This window comes from Sciurus carolinensis, chromosome 18 (assembly GCF_902686445.1).
Source record: "Sciurus carolinensis chromosome 18, mSciCar1.2, whole genome shotgun sequence".
NCBI lineage: Eukaryota > Metazoa > Chordata > Mammalia > Rodentia > Sciuridae > Sciurus > Sciurus carolinensis.
The window spans coordinates 6,390,114-6,410,365 of record NC_062230.1 but is presented as its reverse complement, the minus strand read 5'-3'; the positions used below and the strand labels follow the sequence as shown (position 1 = coordinate 6,410,365).

The following is a 20,252-nucleotide window of genomic DNA, read 5'->3' as shown; positions in this document are numbered from 1 at the left end:
AGCTTCTGTGGGCTAGTTCCATTTCATCACTTGCAAGGAGGTGATAGACAGGAGCTGCCACACCTGTCAAAGATGTGCGGGAAATGGTGTGTGTGTGTGTGTTTTTTTTGTTTGTTTGTTTTGTTTTCCTGATTTATTTATACACCACTTACACTCTCTATCAAATTCAGAAGATCTTGAAGATTGGCAGTGAAAGTTTCTCTCCTCTCCCATCACACACATTGGCTTCCCCAAGGCATTCACCCTTCCCAGTTCCTGGCGCATCCTTCTGGAGATAATCCCTGCCTCTAATTCAGCTGCAGACATATGTTGTTTTCTTTTGTACACAAATAGTAGCTTACTGTTTACACTTACAGATCCGCTTATTTCATCTTGGAGAGCTGTGCATGTCTACACATGACAAAATCCTCTCCTCTTCATCGCTGTGTGAACCTACCATCATCTCTTCTGTAGATCAGGGTCCACAGTACATGGACCGACAGTTGGTTGCTGCCATTTGCTGTCACCAGGCAATGGCCTGGCTTACATGTTGCACACGAGCAAATGGAGCTGAGGGTAAAGTCCCAGCCAGAAGGCGTGAGCATGCAGGACTTGCATAGGCTTTGCTGTCTTGCTGCAGTGGTTGTTCCCATGGACAGGGTCACTCACATGCAGGAGAGCCCCAGCTCCCCATGTCCTCACCAGCTCACTCTGTCAAACTTGTGATCTTTGTGTGATCTGTAGAAACTAATGATTTCTTATGGTACTTACAAATATATATATATATATATATATATATATAACTGGAGATTGAACCCCAGGTGCTCTACCACTGAGCTACGTCTCCAGCCTTTTTAATTTTTATTTATTTTGGTGCTGGGAATTGAATCCATGGGTGCTTACCCACTGAGCCACATCCCCAGCCCTTTTGAGACAGGGTCTCACTAAGTTGCTGAGGCTGTCCTTGAACTTGGGACCCTCCAGCCTGAGCCTCCCAAGCTGCTGGGATTACAGTGTGCCCTGCCACCCATGCTGAGCCTTGTGTTATTTCATCTATCAGCACCTTTATTCCCTGAGGGCTGTCTTTTCTCTGTGTCCCTACCCTTGGGATGAGGCTAGACCATGTGGGAGCAGGTTGTTAGGAGCTTGGCTGACTGACTTTTTTTTTTTTTTTTTTTTTTTTTTTTGTACCAGGGATTGAAACCAGGGGGACTTAACCCTAAGCCACATCCTCAGCCTTTTTAACTTCTATTGTAAGATAGGGTCTCACTACGTTGCTTAGGGTCTCGCTAAATTGCTGAGGCTGTCTTTAAACTTGCAATCCTCCTGCCTGCCTCAGCCTCCGGAGCTGCTGGGATTACAGGTATGTGCAACCACTCCCACCTTGGCTGTCTTCTTTTTTTTTTTTTTTTTTTTTTTTTGGTGGTGCTGGGGATTGAACCCAGGGCCTTGTGCTTGCGAGGCGAGCACTCTACCAACTGAGCTATCTCCGCAGCCCTTGACTGTCTTCTTGTAGGGACTCATTATTCCAACCTTGGACTACTTCTTTTGTTCTTCTAAAAAAATTTTGCAGTGCTAGGGATGGAGCTCAGGACCTCGCTAGGAAAGCCCTCTACCACTGAGCTACACCCTCAGCCCACCTTGTACTCTTTCTTAGACCTGATTGGTGGGTTGGGTGCAGAGAGGGCCTCTACCACATCCAGTGTCAGAGTATGCATGCAGGCCGACCCCTTCTAGCCTGCAGATGCACATCCCAAGGGTGGCCCAGGGTAGCCCTACCCACTTCAGGACCCCTTGCATGCTCACTTCTGGTCCTGGGAAGCTTCTCTTCTCTTCCTAAGGTCACTCTGTCCATCTTCAGATTATTCTGGTTGTGGTTAAGTCCTGGACCCTCAATCCATATGCCTCCAGAGTGACCCCAGAACAATCCAGTTGGTACATTCCTCCCTGGAAGAGCCCCCTGCCCCCTGCTCCAAGCCAGGCTCCCCTCCCCCAACAGGAGTTCTAGACCCCACAATGACCAAGTCATTGTTCCCTACCCAGCCCCCACTTTATCACCAGGCTTGGAGAGCATAGCTCCCCCGGGGACTGGACCCCTGCTGTGCCCGGGGCTGCATGAAGCAGACTTGAGAATACCAAATCCTCCCTCCTGGACCCTGGACCCTCCTGCTGCCACCTGCCATCCCCTTAGCTTTATGGAGCCACCCCTCTGTGGTTTCTGGTCCCAAACAACAGAAACCAACTCTGACTAATTTAAAGGTGTTCACTAGAAGCCTATCTAGTGTGCCACAGGGTCTTTGGAAGGGCCAGAGAACCAGGCCCAAAGGCTACCCCTGACCAGCAACAATGTCCCAAATCACATTCCAGAAGTGGCTTGGTGCCGAGACCTCCACCACTGGCCACGATGCTAGGCTCCTCATAGGCACCTCCTCATGACCGTGGGACTATGGGACCAGGAAGCCAGTGACAGTGACCAGCATCTGTGCTGGGAGGTGCAGGGAGCAGGCTGCTAGAAAGGAAGGGGACAGCCTTGTGACAATAGTCACTGCCGGATCTCCCGTGTCTCACCCCAGTGACACCCCAAGTGACGAGATGTCTCCTGGACACCAGGCGCCCACATACTCTTCTCCTTTGATCCTCATGTGCTGTCCCCTGACTCTCCCCAGGCTCCTGTGACGCGCCTGGCTTCCCGCAGCAGGCTCCACTTCAGGGGGTGTGAGGCTCTATGCGGGGGGACTGCTGGGCAGTCCTCAGGCTCTGCCTTTGGACCTGCCATCTGGTGGTCCTCCCTGTGCCCCCCGCTGCTGACCCGTGAGGCCCTCCTGCCTGGGGGCATGGGGACTCTTAGGGCGGAACAGGGCAGGGGGAGCCAAGCTTTCAGCCAGTTCCCAGAATCTGGTCTCTGGGGAGGGGATGAATCAGAGGGTGGGGCGGGAGGGGAGCTGGGCCCAGCTGACAGTGCAGGCTGTGCCCACCTCTGTGGTGGCTGCAGAGGGGACCTTGCTGAGAAGACCACTCCTCTTTTCCTAGTTCTTCACTCAGTCATCTGGTTATTTACCTGCTATGCGCCAGGGCCTACCCTGGGCACTGGTGATCCAGAGAAAAGCCAACCACGGTTTCTGCCTGCGAGGGAAACTGCGAGGGATGAAGGGAAGGACCAACGGAAAAGGGTGGGTGAAGGGGCCCACAGAGGAGGGACGCTGTGCTTCATCCCATGATGCCTGGAGCCACCTTGGGGCTCCGTAGAAGGGCCTCATCAGATGCGGCCCCTGGATCTTGAACTTCCAGAACTGAGAGCTAAATAAATTTATAAACCTCTTTTGTTTATAAATTACCCAGTCTGTGGCATCGATTATAGCAAAGGAAAGCCAGCTAAGACAGGAGGGAATGCACCAAGTGGGGAGGTGCATGGGCATGACGAAGCCTGGGCTGTTCTGGAAGCATCCACGAGGGGTGCAGGGGGCTTGTAGAAACAGCCAGGAACCAACCAACGGTGGACAGGGCTGCCAGGGCAGAACTTGGATGTCTCCCAGGGAAGGGTCTAGAGGTGAGGCGTCACGTGGGAGTCTCAGGTTTGGATGTGCAGGGCGGGGCACATTTCCAAAGGTCGGTATGTGCGTCTTTTCACCCCCAACTGCTTCTGCCCGCCACCCGCGTGGGCAAATGTCTGGAATATCCCTGTGCACTTGTTTTTCAGGACCCACAAAAATATTTTTATTTCTTTTAGAATCACAGTAGGAAAAAATTACAACTTATTACAATGCATTCAGCCTGGCTGGTATTCCTCTTTGACTAAAGCAGTTGATCTTGACCCATGAAGAAATCCTACTGTACCCAGCCACAGGACAGAAGGCACATCTTGAGTTTCAATGCATTGAAATTCACAGCAGATCAATCACAATAAAAGAAAAAGTATTTGAGTTGCAAGAATCCTGGTCTTTGAGCATCGGAAGAGCTCTGGAGGAGTCCCCAAGACCCCTGACCCCAGCCCAGCCTCAGCTAACGCTATGCCACTACCCCAGGGTTGGGACCAGAAGCTGCATTGACTGAGATGAGGGATGAGGATTTAATCTTTTTTTTGGTTTTTTTTTTTTTTTTTTTTTTTTTTTTTCAGTGCTGGGGATTGAACCCAGGGCCTTGTACTTACAAGTGAAGCACTCTACCAACTGAGCTATCTCCCCAGCCCAGATTTAATCTTAATTAAACTGAGTGAGCAAAACATAGTTTTGCTTTGAGAAAATAAGCCGAGTGTGTGTACTATATACCTTGCCCATCATGCAGGGCTATTTTTGGACCAGCATCAGCTAAGCTCCAATCTACACCCCAATAAACATTTTAAAATGTACCACTACCAGGTTCCTCAAAAAGTTAAAAATAGAGTCAGGTTCAATGGTGCACACCTGTAATCCCAGCGACTCCAGAGACTGAGGCAGGAGGATCCCAAGTTCAAGGCCAGCCTCAGCAACTTGAGGAGCCCCTCAGCAACTTAGAGAGACCCTGTTTCAAAATAAAAAAATAAATAAATAAAAAGGACTGGGGAGCTGGGGATATAGCTCAGTTGGTAGAGTGCTTGCCTCACATGCACAAGGCCCTGGGTTCGATCCCCAGCACCGCAAAAAAAAAGGGGGCTGGGGACGTGACTTTAGCAATCCCACTTCTGGGTAAATACCCAAAAGAACTGGGAACGGCACCTCCAAAAGACATTTGTACTTCCACTTTCATTGCAACAATATTCACAACAGGCCAGAGATGGAACCAACCCAAATGCCACAGGCAGATGACGGACCAGCCAGATGCGGCCTCTGATACACATCGCAACACGGACGGAACTTTCTGGCGTGATGGTAGGTGAAGCTGACCACACACAGAAACACAGACAAATGCTGCCGATTGCACCTCCAGGAGGTGTCCTAAACAGTAACATTTACAGAAACGGAAAGTAGAACCACGGTGACCAGGAGAGAAGGGGAGAGGAGACTGTTTATTGGACATAGGGGTTTCCGTCTGGTAAAATGAGAAAGTTCTAGAGAACTGTCATACCTCGATGTGAATATAGGTATCACTCTACACTTAATCATGGTTACGATGAGGCTGGGTGTGGTGGCACTCCCCTGTCATCCCAGTGGCTGGGGAGGCTGAGGCCGGAGGATCCCCAGTTCAAAACCAGCCTCAGCAACTAGCGAGGTGCTAAGCAACTCAGTGAGACCCTGTTTCTAAATAAAATACGAAAAAGGGCTGGGGGTGTGGCTCCGTGGTAAAGCGCCCCTGGGTGCAATCCTTGGTGCCAAAATTAAAAATAAAACAATAATGTTTCCGATGGCAAACTTAGGGCTGGGGACGTAGCCCAGTAGGAGAGAGGACACTTGCCTAATAAGAACGAGCTCCTGGTTTCCATCCCCAGACTGCAGAAAGAGAGACGGTAAATATCTTACCTTTCAAAGCTATTTAGGTACAAGGGACTCGTGTGATTTGCTGCTGGTCTTGATTCCTCTACAAATATCACGCATTCTTGGGAGTCTTGGGGATTCTCCCAAAGTAAGAAAATGTGACCTACAAATTGTTTCCGTGTGCAGTGACGCACTTGGAAATACTAAATTTAACAATGGACAAAACTGACCTAATGTTACATTTAGAAGATAAGTGAGTAAATATGCATTTTTTAAAATTTTGTGGTTTTAATATTTTGGGGTTATTGCATTTTGCCCCTCAGAGCTCAAGACCTCTGTGCCCTGGGGGCTTCCTGTCCTCCCGCCTCCTGGAAAGAACCACCCCGCCCAGAGGAAGGACCTTCCTGCCCCGCTTCCCCCTCCTCTCAGACAGTGGCTCCTGCTCCTGTCCTGCTGGTGCCAAGTCTTCTGGGAGGAGGGGACTTCGGGGAGGAGGCAGACTCTGGGAGGAGGGGACAGAAGCTGGGTGGCAGGGACCGAGGTGACAAGAGCAACCCCACACAAAGGCCAGGGGACCCAGCTGTGAATGTGCCAGCACAGGAGTCTGGACTCCACCCAGGACCACCGGGAGCCCTGGCAGGCGCTAGGCTGAGTGACAGCAGTGTGCCAAGAAGTCCGGACTTGTCAGTCACGCAGAGCTGGAAGGGACAGGCAGAGGAGCTGTCCCCAGCTTCCCCCTGCCCATCAATCTTGACATCCCACCCAACTCATTTAGACAGATAGCATCAAATGACATTTTTAAAAACAGTCTGGAGTCTGGAGCCAGAGTTCAAATCCTGGGTCCATTCCTAAGATCGCTTACTGTGTGACTGTAGGTAAGTTACTCAGCCTCTCTGAACCTTATTTGCCTAATCACTAAAGTGAGGAATGGTGGCCACAGACAGGATCTTCTCAAGGCTCTTGTTAGTCCTCCCAGGAGCAGGGGCTGTTCCCACCACCCCACTCCCACGCCTGAGCAAACAGTGGACCTCGCCCCTCCTCTGCGCGGCCATGTCTCCACACCTGGGTCCTTCAGGGCATCCCTGGGGTGACGGAGATCGGTCTTCAGCAGAGGCTGACTGGCTGGATGACAGGTGTCCCTCAGATGCCCTAAAAGAGTGGAAATCCCAGAGTGGGCGAGCATGCCTTCGGGAGGGGCTCAGCCCTGAGGGAAAGAGAGAGGGTCTGCATGGTCTTAGGCTCCGAAGCCCCGAAGCCCCAGCCCCTGTGGGCGATCGCTGCTGCCCCTTCCCAAAGTGGGACACTGAGGCATGGCAAAGGAATGGAAATCCTAGAGCCTGAGGGTCACCTGCCAGCCCCAGAGCAGGTGACACCAGAGACTCATTTTCATTTCCTTTCCTTCTTCTTCTTCTTCTTCTTTTTTTTTTGGTGGTGCTGGGGATTGAACCCAGGGCGCTTGTGAGGCAAGCACTCTACCAACCCAGCTATCTTCCCAGCCCCTCCCCCTCCCTCGCTCTCCCTCGCTCCCCCTCCCCCTCCCCCGTCTTTTTGGTACCAGGGAATTGAACACAGGGTGCTTTACCACTGAGCCACACCACCAGGCCTTTTTGTATTTTATTTAGAGACGGTCTCACTGAGTTGCTTAGCACCTCACCATTGCTGAGGCTGGCTTTGAACTCATGATCCTGATCCTCCTGCCTCAGCCTCCCGAGCTGTTGGGATCACGGGGACACCAGGGTCTTGGATCCAGAACCATGTCATAGTCTCTGGGAGCAACCACGGCACACTCCTCCCTGAAGCCTGGAGGGGCGCGGACTTCCTGGAAGTGGTGGCCCCAGGCAGGAAAGAGGGCAGGAGGAGGGGCTGGACTGGGAAGAGGGCAAAGGGCACGGAGCAGAGATGGCACAGGGCTGGTGCTGAGGAGAACCTGGCCTCTGGGACCCCATGCAGGACCGGTCTGCACGGGGCCCTGGCCAGGCCTCTCCTGGCTCTTCAGGGAGACGGATGCGTGTGAGCGAGGAGACTTGGGACCAGGCCAGTGTGCCTGCAGCTGCCACATAAACCTGTCAGGGGTGCTGGCGCCATGGCCTCCCCGAGCCCGGACAGGCCCTCCCTGGGCTGACGGGACCCAGGAGTCTTGGGTGGAAGATGGAGCCAAGAGGCGGCGGCTCCTGGTTCTCAGCCGGGCTGCTGCCCAGAGAGGCCAGGCCTATTCCACATCCAAGAGCCCGTCTGGGCTGCTTGCTCCACAGTCACCCCATCCTCTGCTTCCCCGGCTCCTGGTACAGTTGGGCACCTGGGACCCTCGCCCCTGGGTGAGCCCAGCCCTCCAGCTCACTGGTCCCCCTGCCCTGCCTGCCCCCAGCAGGACCTTGCCACTCCCCACTAGCATCTCTGCTCCACCTGGAAGTCCCTCCCAGGCCAGAGCCACCCAGCTCCTCCTGACCCGGGCTGTCTGGAGTACCCCACAGGGGTTGCTGAGTGAATTCGGCTCATCTGCACACGGCATGGAGCGCAGATCCTGCGTGGTAGGTTTTATAGGTGCCCCGAGTCAAGAAGGAGAACATTTCAGCCCCAGCAGGCTTCCTCCACCCCATCCCATCACCACCGCCCCAGAGACAGCCTCTTCCCCAACCTGGCGACATGGCGACATGGAATAGTCTCTTCTGCATTTTTTTTTTTTTTTTTTTTTTTTTTTGGTACCAGGGATTGAACCCAGGGGTGCTTAACCACTGAGTCACATCCCTAGCCCTTTTTAGTATTTTATTTAGAGACAGGGTCTCACTGAGTTGCTTAGCACTCGCTAAGTTACTGAGGCTCGCGATCCTCCTGCCTCAGCCTCCCCAGTGCTGGGATGACAGGCGCGTGCCCCTGGGCCTGGCTGTCGTCTGCTTTAGATCTCTATATAAATGGAATCCTACGGGGTATACGGTCGTCTCTCTATCCATGGCTTGGCTTTCCACAGTTACCCGGGGTCAAATGTGGTCCAAAAATATTAAATGGAGAAGTCCAGAAATAAGCAATTCCTAAGTTTTCAATTCCATTCTGTCCTGAGTAGTGTGATGAAATTCCCTCCATCCCTCTCCATCCTGCCTGGGATGTGAAACGTCCCTTGGTCCAGCAGCATCCACACTGGATACGACCCCTACAGCTTAGTCTCCTTGTAGCCGTCTGGGTTAGCAGATCCACGGTCTCTGTGTCACAGAGCGTGTCGAGGACTCTGTGTGATTGAGGTCTCAGGCCGCCCCTGGGGGTTTTGAAACACCCCCTGCAGGTGAGGGGGCTTCCTGTACTCCGTGTACCTGGCTGCTTCTGTTCATTTCTTCATTTATGTATTGCACCTAGCTTCTTTGACTGAAGACAGTGTCCACATAGTAGTGTGCATTAACAGTTCAAAGATCCCTTCTTGGTCATTGAAGAGTGTTCTGTAATTTGGGAAGAGGTCCCACCATTTGCTTCTCCAGTCACCTCTGGGTGGACATTGGTGTTGTTTTCCACTGGGGGCCATTATGCGTAAAGCTGCTCCAGGCCAGGCACGGTGGCGCACACCTGTAATCCCAGCAGCTGGGGAGGCTGAGACAGGAGGATCCCCAGTTCAAAGCCAGCCTCAGCAAAAGCGAGGCCCTAAGCAACTCAGTGAGACCCTGTCTCTAGATAAAATACAAAATAGGGCTGGGGATGTGGCTCAGTAGTTAAGGGGCCCTGAGTTCAATCCCTGGTACCCAAAAAAAAAAAGTTGCTACAAAGTCTTTGCACATGTCTTTTGGGACATAAAACATAAAAGCATTCATTTCTCTTGGAAAATAAGTACCTAGGATCAAGAATTGCTGGATCCCAGGGTGGGCATAAGAACACTGGATCCAGGCCTGGGGCTGTGGCTCAGTGGCCGAGTGCTCGCCTGGCACGTGTGAGGCACTGGATTCGATTCTCAGCACCACATATAAATAAATGAATAAAATTAAGATCTATTAACATCAAAAAAAATTTTTAAATGAATATATCCAAACAGGTTAGTTCTTCTGGTTGTCCTCCTCAGGTACTTCATCACAATGTCCCCATCTCCTCCCCAGAGGGCCACCAGGGTTCTTCTCCACCTCCCTCCAGCATCCCAGATGCAGAAACTCCGGATCATTTGGCCTGTGATTTGCAGAGTAGGGAAAGCTTCCTGGTCTCTGTTCTGGTGTCTGGCCACCCACGTGGGGTGGACATGTGGGGCCAGGGCCACCTCTCACAGCTGAAGGGCCCATTGTGTTGACATCGAGGAGAAAGCTCTTTTCCTCAAAGGGGACAGAACTTGGTGCAGTCCAGAGCTCCTCTGAGGGACTCAGGGCTGTCTGCTTGGGATCTGTCTTTCTGTATTCTGCTCACCCTCCTCCAGTCAGGGGTCGTGGCTAAGCGGGGCCTGGACCAGGGCCCAGAGCACACAGCCTGGGGAGGATGACCCAGGAGCCAGGGATTCACAGAAAGGCGGGTGGGAGAGAACAGCTTTGAGATGAATGTCCCCCCATCAGGGACTGAGTCCATGCCCATGGTCCAGACTCTGTTTGAACTGGGGGCAGCTTTTATTTATTTTTAGTTATTTATCTTTGAGGCACTGGGAACAATCTACCACTGAACTACAGTTGCTGAGGCTGGCCTCCAATTTGAGGGCCTCCTGCCTCAGCCTCTGAAATCACTGGAATTATAGGTGTGGGCCACTACACCCAGCTTTGGGGGCAGCTTTTAACTTCTTGGAAACGTAGCACAGGACTGGTGTCTTTTCAAGGTCCTGGTGGGATTCAGAACCTGTTCATCTAGCAGGCAAGTTAGGGATAACCAGAGCCTCGTGGTCACAGCTTCCTGAGGTCCTAGGATATGACCTCCAGGCCAGGCAAGGCTGACGTAGGCCCACTGTGGGAAGAGAAGGGTCTCCTGCACTGTGTCTCTGACCTTCGCAGAGACTCCCCTGGTGCCTGGAGGCTGGTCAGAGGGGACAAGTCGTGACCCTGGGGCAGTGGGTGGACAGGCTCCGTGACCAGAGGTGTGGTCTCCACCCTGCCCTTGGCCCTCAGCCCAGACCCAGGTTCCTCTCTTCCCAGAAGTCCATCCCCTGAGTGGAGTTACGTGCTTTGCCTTAATTAACCTTCTGAACCTTCCAGAAGGAGAGTGGAAAGGCCCTGCCGCATCCTCCCGTGGAGGAAGTTGGAGGTGGGATAGGGGAGTACCCAGGACTCTGGGGTCAGAGATCTGGAGATCAGAGGCCAGGCAGGACATTGTCTTAGGAGGGGGCTTTCCACCAGCCAGGTCCCCCCGGAGCCTCCACAAGCTTTGTGCAGCCAAGGGTGAGAGAGCCCGACATCCCTGCCTCCCACCAAGGGCCCTGGCTCATCCCGGTGAGCTCTGCCCTCCAGATGGGCTCTCCTATCCCGCTAAAAACCCTCGAGGGCTCCCCAGGATGCTCTGGAGGATGAGGCAGGATGGCGAGTTCACAGACAGCCTCGGCAAATTAGCGAGGCCCAAAGCAACTCCGTGAGACCCTGTCTCTAAATAAAAAATAAAAAGGGCCAGGGATGTGGCTCCGTGGTTGAGCGCCCCTGGGTTCAATCCCCAGCAGCAAAAAAAAAAAAAATCATTTCCTGAATCCTTGTGCCCCAAGGTGGGAACTGGCCCCTTCAAGATTACTCTGGTGGGGTCATCAGAAAAACCTGCCCCCAGACACCTGGACAGCTGGCCCCCCAGGCCACACGGCCCTCCCTGGACCTTCAGGACCCTCTGTGTGAGCCAGCTCCCTGGCAAGAGGGGTGCAGCTGTCCCCGGTAGGAGACCTGGCTCCTGTGCCCGGCTAGCTGGGGGTCTCCAGGGAGACCAGGCGAGGAGACGGTGTTAGATGCAGGGCCAGCAGGAAATGGGGTTCCAGGGGTGACCCTCTCTGCACCTCTGTACCTGCTGGTTTGGGGCAGTGGATTGACAGCTTCTGTCCCTGACACCGGTTCGGTCCCTACTCTTCTCTCCCCTGCTGGGGCCAAACCCAGAAAAGAAGCCAGCAATGTGCTTTGAGCTTGGTCCGTTGAGAGATGGTCATGCCCAGGTCTGGACTGGCTCAGGCAGCTTCCCCTCCAGAAGCGAGATGAGTTCCCTGGCTGGTCAGGGTTCAAAAGAGGGACAAGGGGCTGGGTGTGGCGGCACGCGCCTGCAATCCCAGCTTCTCAGAGGTGGAGGCAGGAGGATGGCCAGTTAGCAAGACCCTGTCTCAAAATAAAAGGACTAGGGGCGTCGCCCAGGGGGAGAGCACCCTGGGTTCAATCCCTGGTGCTGTTTAAAATAAGAAAATAGAGTCGGGGGACAGTGAGAAACGTAAGCGCGGGGAACACACACCCCACACACGGAGATGGAGGAGCAGAGGGACAGAAGGAGGCAGGAGAGAGGTGAGGGTCCCCTGCCCTCCCCAGCTGTCCATTGACCAGGACGACGTCAGGAGACACCTGGCTCACTGGACATCACTCTCCACTCAAAATCACTGTCCCCAGGTCTACGCTCCCAGGTTTGTCTGACTGCAAGTCGGAGTGCCGAGTGGACCCATCCAGCTGCACCCCGTGGTCAGTGGGAGGGAGCCGGTGTCACCCCACAGGCCCCGATGCCCTGAGAGGGGTGCTTTGCAGGGTCCCCAGCCTCGGAGCCTCTGGGGACGTGTCCCGACACAAGCACGCCCCTCTTCCTGGCAGCCCCAGGTGGGACGGGTCAGCCAGCAGGGTGCGCCTCTCTGTCCCTTGAGACAGGGACAGAAAAATGGTATCTCTGTGTGTGTCCAGCTGCCGCTGAGGCAGGTCGGGGGACAGCCTTGAGGGCGAGGGCTACCCGCCCAGTACCCAGCATGGCTGAGGTTGGGGACCGTCTGGGTGAGTGGGGATGAGTGAGTGGGGAAGGACCCAGTGGCCCGAGGCCAGAGCCTAACATTGCTTATCTCGCACACCCCTTCCTTGGGTGAAGAGGCCGGAGCCCAGGGTGGGTCAGGCTGGACGTTGGGCTGGGGCCGGACATCAACCCCTGGGACATTCCCTCATAGCCTCCCTGGGATCAGGGTCATGACCCGACCTGGCTCTGGACCTGAGGCTCCATAAGCAGGATGGTCAGTGGCTTTATGGGTGCTGTGGCTCAGACCCCTCCCTCTGGCCAGTCCTGGACTCCCAAGCCCCAGAAGAGCCCAGAGACCCAGCCCAGGCATGGCTAGGTCAGCCTCTCCCCTCGGGAGGAGAATCCCACGAATCCCACCCACACTGAGCCCGGCTCTCCACCCAGGAGGACTCTGGGCTCAGCAGCAGGCCCGTCCCGAGGAGGTGGCTTAAGGCTTGTAGTCAGGCTGTGTCTGTGTAGGAAGCTGAGCACGGGGACAGGGACAGAGGTGACCTGGGTCTGTCCAGCACATAGCTGAGGCTGGAGAACCAGGGAAGGAGGGGGAGGCACAAGGCGAGGGCAGCCCCAGGCTGGGCTGTGGAGCACCATGTTGGCAAAGGGGCCTTGGGCTGTCCAGAGTGCAGGGCACCCAGAGGAGAGCCGGGGGCATTAGCACCCACGGGCGAGGCTGAGGCAGGCAGGGGTAGTGGCAGGGCGGGGGGCTCACAGAGGGGACCCACACCTCCCATGAACCAGGTGCAGGACCAGGATGTGGGCAGCTGCCAGGGACAAGGGGCGGGGGCGGGTGGAGGGAGCAGGAGGGTGAGGAGCAGGGAAGGCCCACGCCCACCTCCCGCTCCTGAGGCCTGTGGGCCAGTGCCACCCAGGAGGGCCTCAGGGACAGGGCAGGAGGGCGGTATAGGCCCATCAGGGGCCACCACTTCTCCAGCTGGCCAAGACCCCTCTGGACTCAAGGGTCAGTCCCTGCAGAGCCCCCCTGCATGACCCACCCAGCCTCAGGCAGCCCTGTCTGGAGCAGGACCTCATGGCCATTTTTTTGTCCCTGTCTCCAGGCTGGAGACGGAAGATTGGGAAGGGTCTGTTCCACAGGAGAGTCACCATGGTGTCCTGTGCCCCCCGAGTCCATTCTTGCCCTTCTCTGTCCTGCTCTGTGTCTGGGAGGCTGACCGCACCCCCACACCCCCGTCCTCCTGTTTCTGGTTAAGGCAGAAGGACAGTGCTGGGCACAGATGGCCTTGTCCCTCTCCCTATGGACTCTGCTCCTGCCCGGTGGACTCTGGCCCATGGCTGCTGTTTGCTGGCTCTGGAAACACCACTCCCTTCCTCCCGTGAGCCCTCAGTTCAAGTGCGTGTGGCCCCGTGAGTGACAGTCCCAGGGTACCCCTCTGCTGGTCCCCCTAAGGCTGCCCACACCTTTGCAAGTGCTCTCAATTGCCCTTTGGGACACATGCCATCTGTTTCCTGCCAGGGCCGGGCCCACACAGGGCGGGGGGGAGGCCATCAGAGAGCAGGCCCTCTGGTCGTTCCATTCAACCCTCACCTCTCATATAGGGGGAAACTGAGGCCCAGTCCAGGAAAGTGACCTGTCCAGGGTCACCCAGCCCGATTGCCCCACAGTCACCTGAGCATCTCCTCCACCGCAGGAGCCGGATGTCTGCTCGGCTAATAAACCCCTTAGGGACATTGCCGGTCCCAGAGGAAGGCACCTGGGAACACAGCCAGCAGTCTGCCTCCGAGGGCAAGGCCCCTGCATGTGGCCCCAGGTGCCTCCCGGCCTCCCCTCCTCCCTGGCCACCCTCCCTCCGCTTGAGCTTCCCCAACCCGCCCTCCAGCAGCACCGGGTGGCTCCTGTCTGGGCACCCTGCCAGTGTCCACCTGGCACAGATGGCGTTCGCCAAAGCCACACCTCCCCAAGAAGGGAGCCTCCAGCTGTGGGTCTCTCCAACACCCGGGTGTCACTGTTCTCCCCTGACAGCAGGGGACACCTGGAGGACAGAATTGCCTGGGCCATCTCCTGCCCCCTTAGGGCCTGGCACAGAGTGTGGCTGATGGCGAGCAGTACTGGGGGCCCGGGTTAGGTCTGCTCTGGGCTGAGTCAGGCTGCTCTCAGGAACCACAGCTTCACACACACTTCCTGCCCCCGCCCCCATCCCGTGTGCTGCCCCACCCGGAAGTATGGACCGAGGTGGGCGGGAAGTTTAGAAGTTAAACCTACTGGGGGACTGGAGGAGGGGGATGAGGGTGGCCCTCAGTCCTCCATCCAGGAGGACAGGCAGCTGGGGAGAGGGGCCACCAGGAGGATGCGGGGTGATGGTCAGCACTCCTGGTTCTGCCATGCTGGGAGCTTTTGGTAGGAGGAGTCTGGCTGGGTGGGGAGGTCTTTGTTACCATCCTCACATTGCAGACACTGAGGCTCAAAGAGAGATTTGCCTTGGCCTAGGGGACTCAGCTGGCCTTGGACCATGAGCCTCAGCCTTGGTCCTACCCACCCCCCTAGAGCCTTCCTAACAGAGCCGGGCCAGGGGCACAGGAAGACCGCCTGGGTAGGGTGCCCCAGACAAGCAGGAAGGTGAGGGGGTCTTTATTTCTGCCAGGGACTGGTCCAACCTTTGGGCATGAACACCAGCCTCCACCATCATTTACAGCCATCTCTCTCAGGGCTCCAGAAGCTTCGGGGTTCTGCAGCCTGGTCCAGGGAGGAGGCCAAGGGGTACCTGGGTGCCCCTGGAGTGGCTCAGGAGCCCCCCACAGCCGAAGGGTTGCCCATGTGGTGGGTGCTGTATCTTCCCATGCTCAACGGCTCCTCTGGGCTCGAAATGAGGACGTTTCTGCAGCTTTGGCAGCTTGGGTGGAGAGAGGGGGAGAGGATGTCCACCGAGGCCCCTGCTTGTGGTCCCAGAGCCATTGCCTGGAGCCCCAAGACATGGCACAAGATCCCTCTAAAACCTTGTTCACAAGTTTCCCCTCATCAAAACTCCCTGCTGGGCTGGGGTTGTGGCTCAGTGGTGGAACACTTGCCTAGCATGTGTGAGGTACTGGGTTCAATTTTCAGCACCACATCCAAATACATTAATTAATTAATTAATTAAAGGTCCATTGACAACTAAAAACGATTGGAAAAAAACAAACAAAAAACAAAAAAACAAACAAACAAACAAAAAAACTCCACTGGCTCCCGGGGTCTATGAGACACAGCTCAGTGCTTCAGCTGGGCATTCAAATCCCCTGATCTTGCCCTACTGTCGCTCTCCGGCCCCAGAGTCTCCCCATCTCCCTGCCACCCCAAATACCACCACCAGGAAAGGTGTCACCCTTCCTCCAGGAAGACTTGCAGATGCCCCCTCTCTGCCAGGTCCCAGCACCTGAGCTTTGTATGAAATCTTGAGTGGACGCTCAGCACCTGCTGAAAGCAATTTACCTGTACCTGGGTGTCTCCGCGTCTTGCACGCAATACCAAAATCTGCCACCAGGGGGAGAGCAATGCCCGCTGGGAAAGTGGGCAGGTGAGTGGCAAAGAGGGCTGGCCAGGAAGACGACAATGTACGGCACCCCCAGCACGCCCCCTTGCCTTTCCAGTAGGAAGGATGGGTCACTAGCTCAGAACCCAGAGATTCTAGAACCTCAGGGACCCCGTGCTCAATTTATTGTTAGCCCTGTCTGGCCTTTAAGGAAAACCACCCCAGCACAGGGTGCTGGGAGGGGGTCCCAGTCCTGTCCACTCACCAGGTGTGTATGAGCAGGATGAGGAGGGCAGCCAGGAGGATGGCCAGCAGGACCGACAGGATGGCAATGATGACCACTGTGCCTGCACTCTGGGGCCCTGGGACAGCTTGCAATACCTGGGCTGCGGGACATGATGGGACCACATAGACAGGAAGAGGGACTTCAGGTGGCCTGAGAAGGGGGCCCTTGCACACCCACCCTCTGGAACAACCACCCTCCACCCAAGCCAGAAGGAGCATCTGCAGACAGCAGAATGGCAATGTGCTTCTGATTGGCAGGGGTTGGTCTAGTGTCCCAGGCCCCCGCTTTCCATAGGAGCCCCCAGCCCCTACCATTTAACCTGCTCATTTGGCCCCATACCTTGCTGCAGGCGAGTCTCCTTGGACCATTCTGTCTCAGCCACAAGTCCCTTCTTGCTCATTACCAGGAACTTCACCCTGACAGCAAACCCAGCGTTGGGCGTGGCGCCCCTGTGTCCTGAAACCCTCAGACCCTGGTGCCTGGCAGTTTCTCCCCTCAACTCCCAGGCACAGGAAGAGCACCCTGGGGTGAGAAGGGGCTGAGGCTAAGAAGCATAGCCTCGGAGCCCGACGGAAGGGGTTCAAATCTGGTTGTGTGAGCTTGGATGCAGCCATGACCCTCCCTGGGCCTGTACCCTTTGAGAAGTGTGTGTGGCGTGAGTTAGACCTCTCAGCCCTGAACACGAGTGAATCAAGCGGCTGCTGAAGGGAGACGGGGCTGAGGAGCACAGCACCCTTGACGTGCAGAACGTGTGGAAGATGCTCCACCCCAGACCCAGTGGGGCTTACACCGAGAGCCCATTGCTCAGAAAAGGTGGGAGGATTCGCTGAGGCCTCCCCAGCCCCTGCTCCCTGCCTCATGCTCCCACTGGTAGGACGACCGTGGGGAACCCAGGCACCCCGCTGGGTCTGGTGAGCCATCCGGCAGCTGCTGGCCCAGGTAGCAGCATCCCCCACCTCAGCGGGCACCCGGCAGCTCCCCTTACCTGTAGGGTCCTGAGCCCGGCAGGGGGCGATTGCAGCCCCTTTTTGTGGGCGAGCAGCGTGTATCATTGCCCACACGGAGGACAGGGAGCTGGTTGCTGCCCTGGACACTTCCGGAGTAGAGCTTCCGGTTGGCCCTCAGCGTGAGGTAGTAGCCCCTCTGGGGGAAGTCACTGGGGGCAGGGATGTCCTCCGTGTGCCATGGGGCAGTGAAGTTCCGGATGGCTGAGGGCAGCACCGTGAGTCAGGATTCCAGCCCTCGGCCACCAGGCCTGACCAACACCCCCACAGCGCTGTCCCCCCGACTTCCCCCTGACGCCTGCCCATTGCACAGAGGGAAAACCAAGTCCTGGTGGCATGGTACCCACCGTTGCTGTGGGCCACCACCAGCCAGATGGGGTCCAAGTCAGAGATATTGAGGTGGTTGAACTGGCCCAGTGGTTGGTCCAGCGTGAAGGTGGACTGGGTGAGCTTCCCGGCCAGGGTGGCGCTGGAGAGCCGGGGCACGTATCCGATGTGCTCTGGGAAGGGCACAGGGGAGGCAGAGGCAGAGGCTGAATGGGCAACTGCCCAGTTGAGCGGGGGACAGGCCTGTCGCGGAAGTCCCAGTCTGAAGGCGCTAGGGGCTCTTCCTGGGAGGTCGGGCCAGGCTGTGCTCAGGAGTCCCCCTGGCAACTCTGTGCCCCACGGTCATGGGCAAATGGCCTGGGTCGTCTCTCTTGGGTGCCTCCTAAGGGTGGGCACTGTGAGAGGTGGGAGGGAGGCCATGCCCTCCTCCCACGGGTGTCATTGGGGTCTCTGTGGGATGGCAGTGCCCAGGGAGGAGCAGACAGAGATACAGGAGCCTCCCGCACCCAGGTGCGGGCTCAGGCCTTCTGGGCCTTGCTGGGGTGAGACTGGCAACTGTGGGGACTGAGCCCTGGGCCGGATGCTGCTCCTGACATTCCTAGTAGCCCTGAGAGTCCCTCCAGCTCCATCTACATGGTCCAGGTAGAAATGGATGGCTTGGGAGGGTGAGGAGGTGACACAGAAAGGTCCCCTTTCTGAGACCCCAGGCCCAGAGATGAACCCTCCTGTGGGGACCACTGGCTCTGGGGCAGAAGCTGGCTCAGTCTAGAACATTCCTCTCTTCTCCACCCAGTTCTCTTCCAATTCCTACCCACTCCCACTGGGACCCCAGGACACCTCCGTCAGGACCTTGTCCCCCTCTGGGCTCCTTACAGCCTCAAATGCCAGAGGAGCTCAGGATTGGAGATGTGGCCTATGTCCAGTCTTGCTGCTGGGGGACTCACCGCCTTCGTTCTTCTGCACCCCAGCCCCAAATACTGACACAAGCAGAAAGCCGTGGGCTCACGCAGGTCTCAGTCAACTCACCCGCTTCCAGTCCAGTTCCCTGTAACTCTTTTACAATGAATCAACTCCAAAGGTTTGGGCTAGAACATTCCAGAACCTTCCAGCCTGGGAGGGTGCTTGATTCCTCCTTTCTCAAAGCTCTTAGTACTCGCTCAAAGGCCCAGGATCCTTTGCATACAGTAGACACTTAATGTATGCATAACTAGGGGAGAGAAGTGGAGCAGAGGACATGGGGATGGCTGTATCTCTAAGCCCTTCCAGTTTAAGCACTAGAGGAGGGATCCGGAGGGCTTCCTGGGATTTGGGGGGGGGCAACCTGTGCCCCTCGATTTCCACAAGCCTGTTCTCACAAAGGAAGGAGGAGAGGGGGGAACATTTGAGAATTTGTGCCTGAGAACCCCAAAGGAAGAGAGAAGTACTGTTGCGCCCCAGTCCCGGGGAGAGGGCCAGGTGGCCGTCTTGTGACTGCTTTCGGTGGTCCTTCTCCCCAGACCAACGCAGGCCCCAGGCCCCAGACAAGCAGGGCGGGGAGGCGGCCAGGGAGGAGGCCTGAGGTTCTGGGGCACCCCTGCCTCAGCCCCCAGCTTCACTCACCCAGACCTGTCCCCGCCTGGATACCAATAAGCTGCAGCAACAGTGGGATCAGCAACCAGGACTGTCCCTGCCTGGGCCTCATGGCCCGGCCCAGCATCCCGCCGTCTGTCCGTCCAAAGTTCTGCTGTCCGCAGGGTCTACAGCGATCTGTGCTGGGCCGGGGAAGGCTGCTTCCTCCCAACCCTGCTGCCCCTCCTGGGTGCCCCCTCATCCCATAGAACTGGTCTGACAGGTTTGGGGGCAGAATCTGCAGGCCCTGTGGATTTGGCCCCACCAGGGAGGGGTCTGAAGAAAAGGATTAGTTGTTGTGGAGAGACAAGCCCAGACCCCCCCACCCCACTGCAGGAGGGCCTGGCCCGGGAGGGGCCTCAGGAGGAGGAGGCACCCCAGGCTGCCCCAGAGGCGGTCCTGCCACGCCCACCTGCCTGGCACCCTCAAGTTCAGTGAGGTGGAAAGAGGTTGCCCATTGCCAGCCGCCAGGAACTTAAAGGTTCCCTCCCTTGTTGCTGGTTCCTTCTTGGGGTACCCCAGGTTCCCTCAGACCTTGAGCCTTAGCGTGTACTGTCCCCCTGAGGGAAGCACCTCTTTCCCAAGGAGAAACCACCCTACCCCACTTCAAAACCCCGTTCAGCCGGGTGTGGTGGCACATGCCCATCATCCCAGTGACTCGGGAGACTGAGGCAGAAGGATCACAAGTTCAAAGCCAGCCTTGGCAAATTAGTGAGGCCCTAAGCAATTCAGGGAGACCCTGTCTCTAAATAAAATACAAAACAGGGCTGAGGATGTGGCTCAGTGGTTGAGCGACCCTGAGTTCAATCCCTGGTACCCAAACAAAACAAAACAGAACAAAACCCAGTTCAGATTCCAGCTGCCCTCGAAAGCCTGTCCAAACACTTCCCAGCCTGCTTCCCTGACCATCAGACAGAATGACTCGATTCTCTCTCAACATCCCCATGGTACTTTCCACCCTCTCTGGGCAGAGCCTGAGCTAAGGCAGGTGGGAGGGTAACTGTCCTAGTCCATTCAGGCTGCCGTGACAAGATGCTATAGACAGAGTGGCTTCTACGCAACACAAATTAATTTCTCAGAGTTCTAGAGTTTGGGAAGACCAAGGTCACGGTGCTGGCAGATTGGAGTCCCGTGAGGACCCGCTTTCTGGTTCTTAGATGGCGCCTTCTAGCAGAGGCCTCGCCCTGTGGAAGGGGCGGGGCAGCTCTCTGGGGTCCCTTTTAGAAGGGCACAGTCCCATTCATGAGGGCTCCGTTCCCCACCAAGTCCCCCCTTAACACTATCACATTTGGAACTAGGTTTCGACCTGTGA

At 56.3% G+C, this 20,252-nt stretch overlaps 1 protein-coding gene across 2 annotated transcripts; it reads right to left on the bottom strand.

Annotated features, from left to right (window-relative positions):
• Positions 1–14,842: 14,842 nt before the first annotated feature.
• Positions 14,843–19,186, bottom strand: LOC124970699 (uroplakin-3b-like protein 1). 2 transcript variants are annotated; one of them, XM_047534190.1, is made up of 6 exons: positions 18,932–19,186; positions 17,353–17,505; positions 16,987–17,209; positions 16,341–16,417; positions 15,981–16,096; positions 14,843–15,100 (listed from the first exon to the last, which is right to left on the bottom strand). In XM_047534190.1, the coding sequence occupies exons 1-6, from the start codon at positions 19,140–19,142 to the stop codon at positions 14,912–14,914; spliced, it is 969 nt and encodes a 322-aa protein (XP_047390146.1). In that variant the 5' UTR covers positions 19,143–19,186; the 3' UTR covers positions 14,843–14,911. The 2 variants fall into 2 exon arrangements, with proteins under 2 accessions (XP_047390146.1, XP_047390147.1); XM_047534191.1 differs by having other exon boundaries at positions 14,859–15,100; positions 15,981–16,101.
• Positions 19,187–20,252: the final 1,066 nt, after the last annotated feature.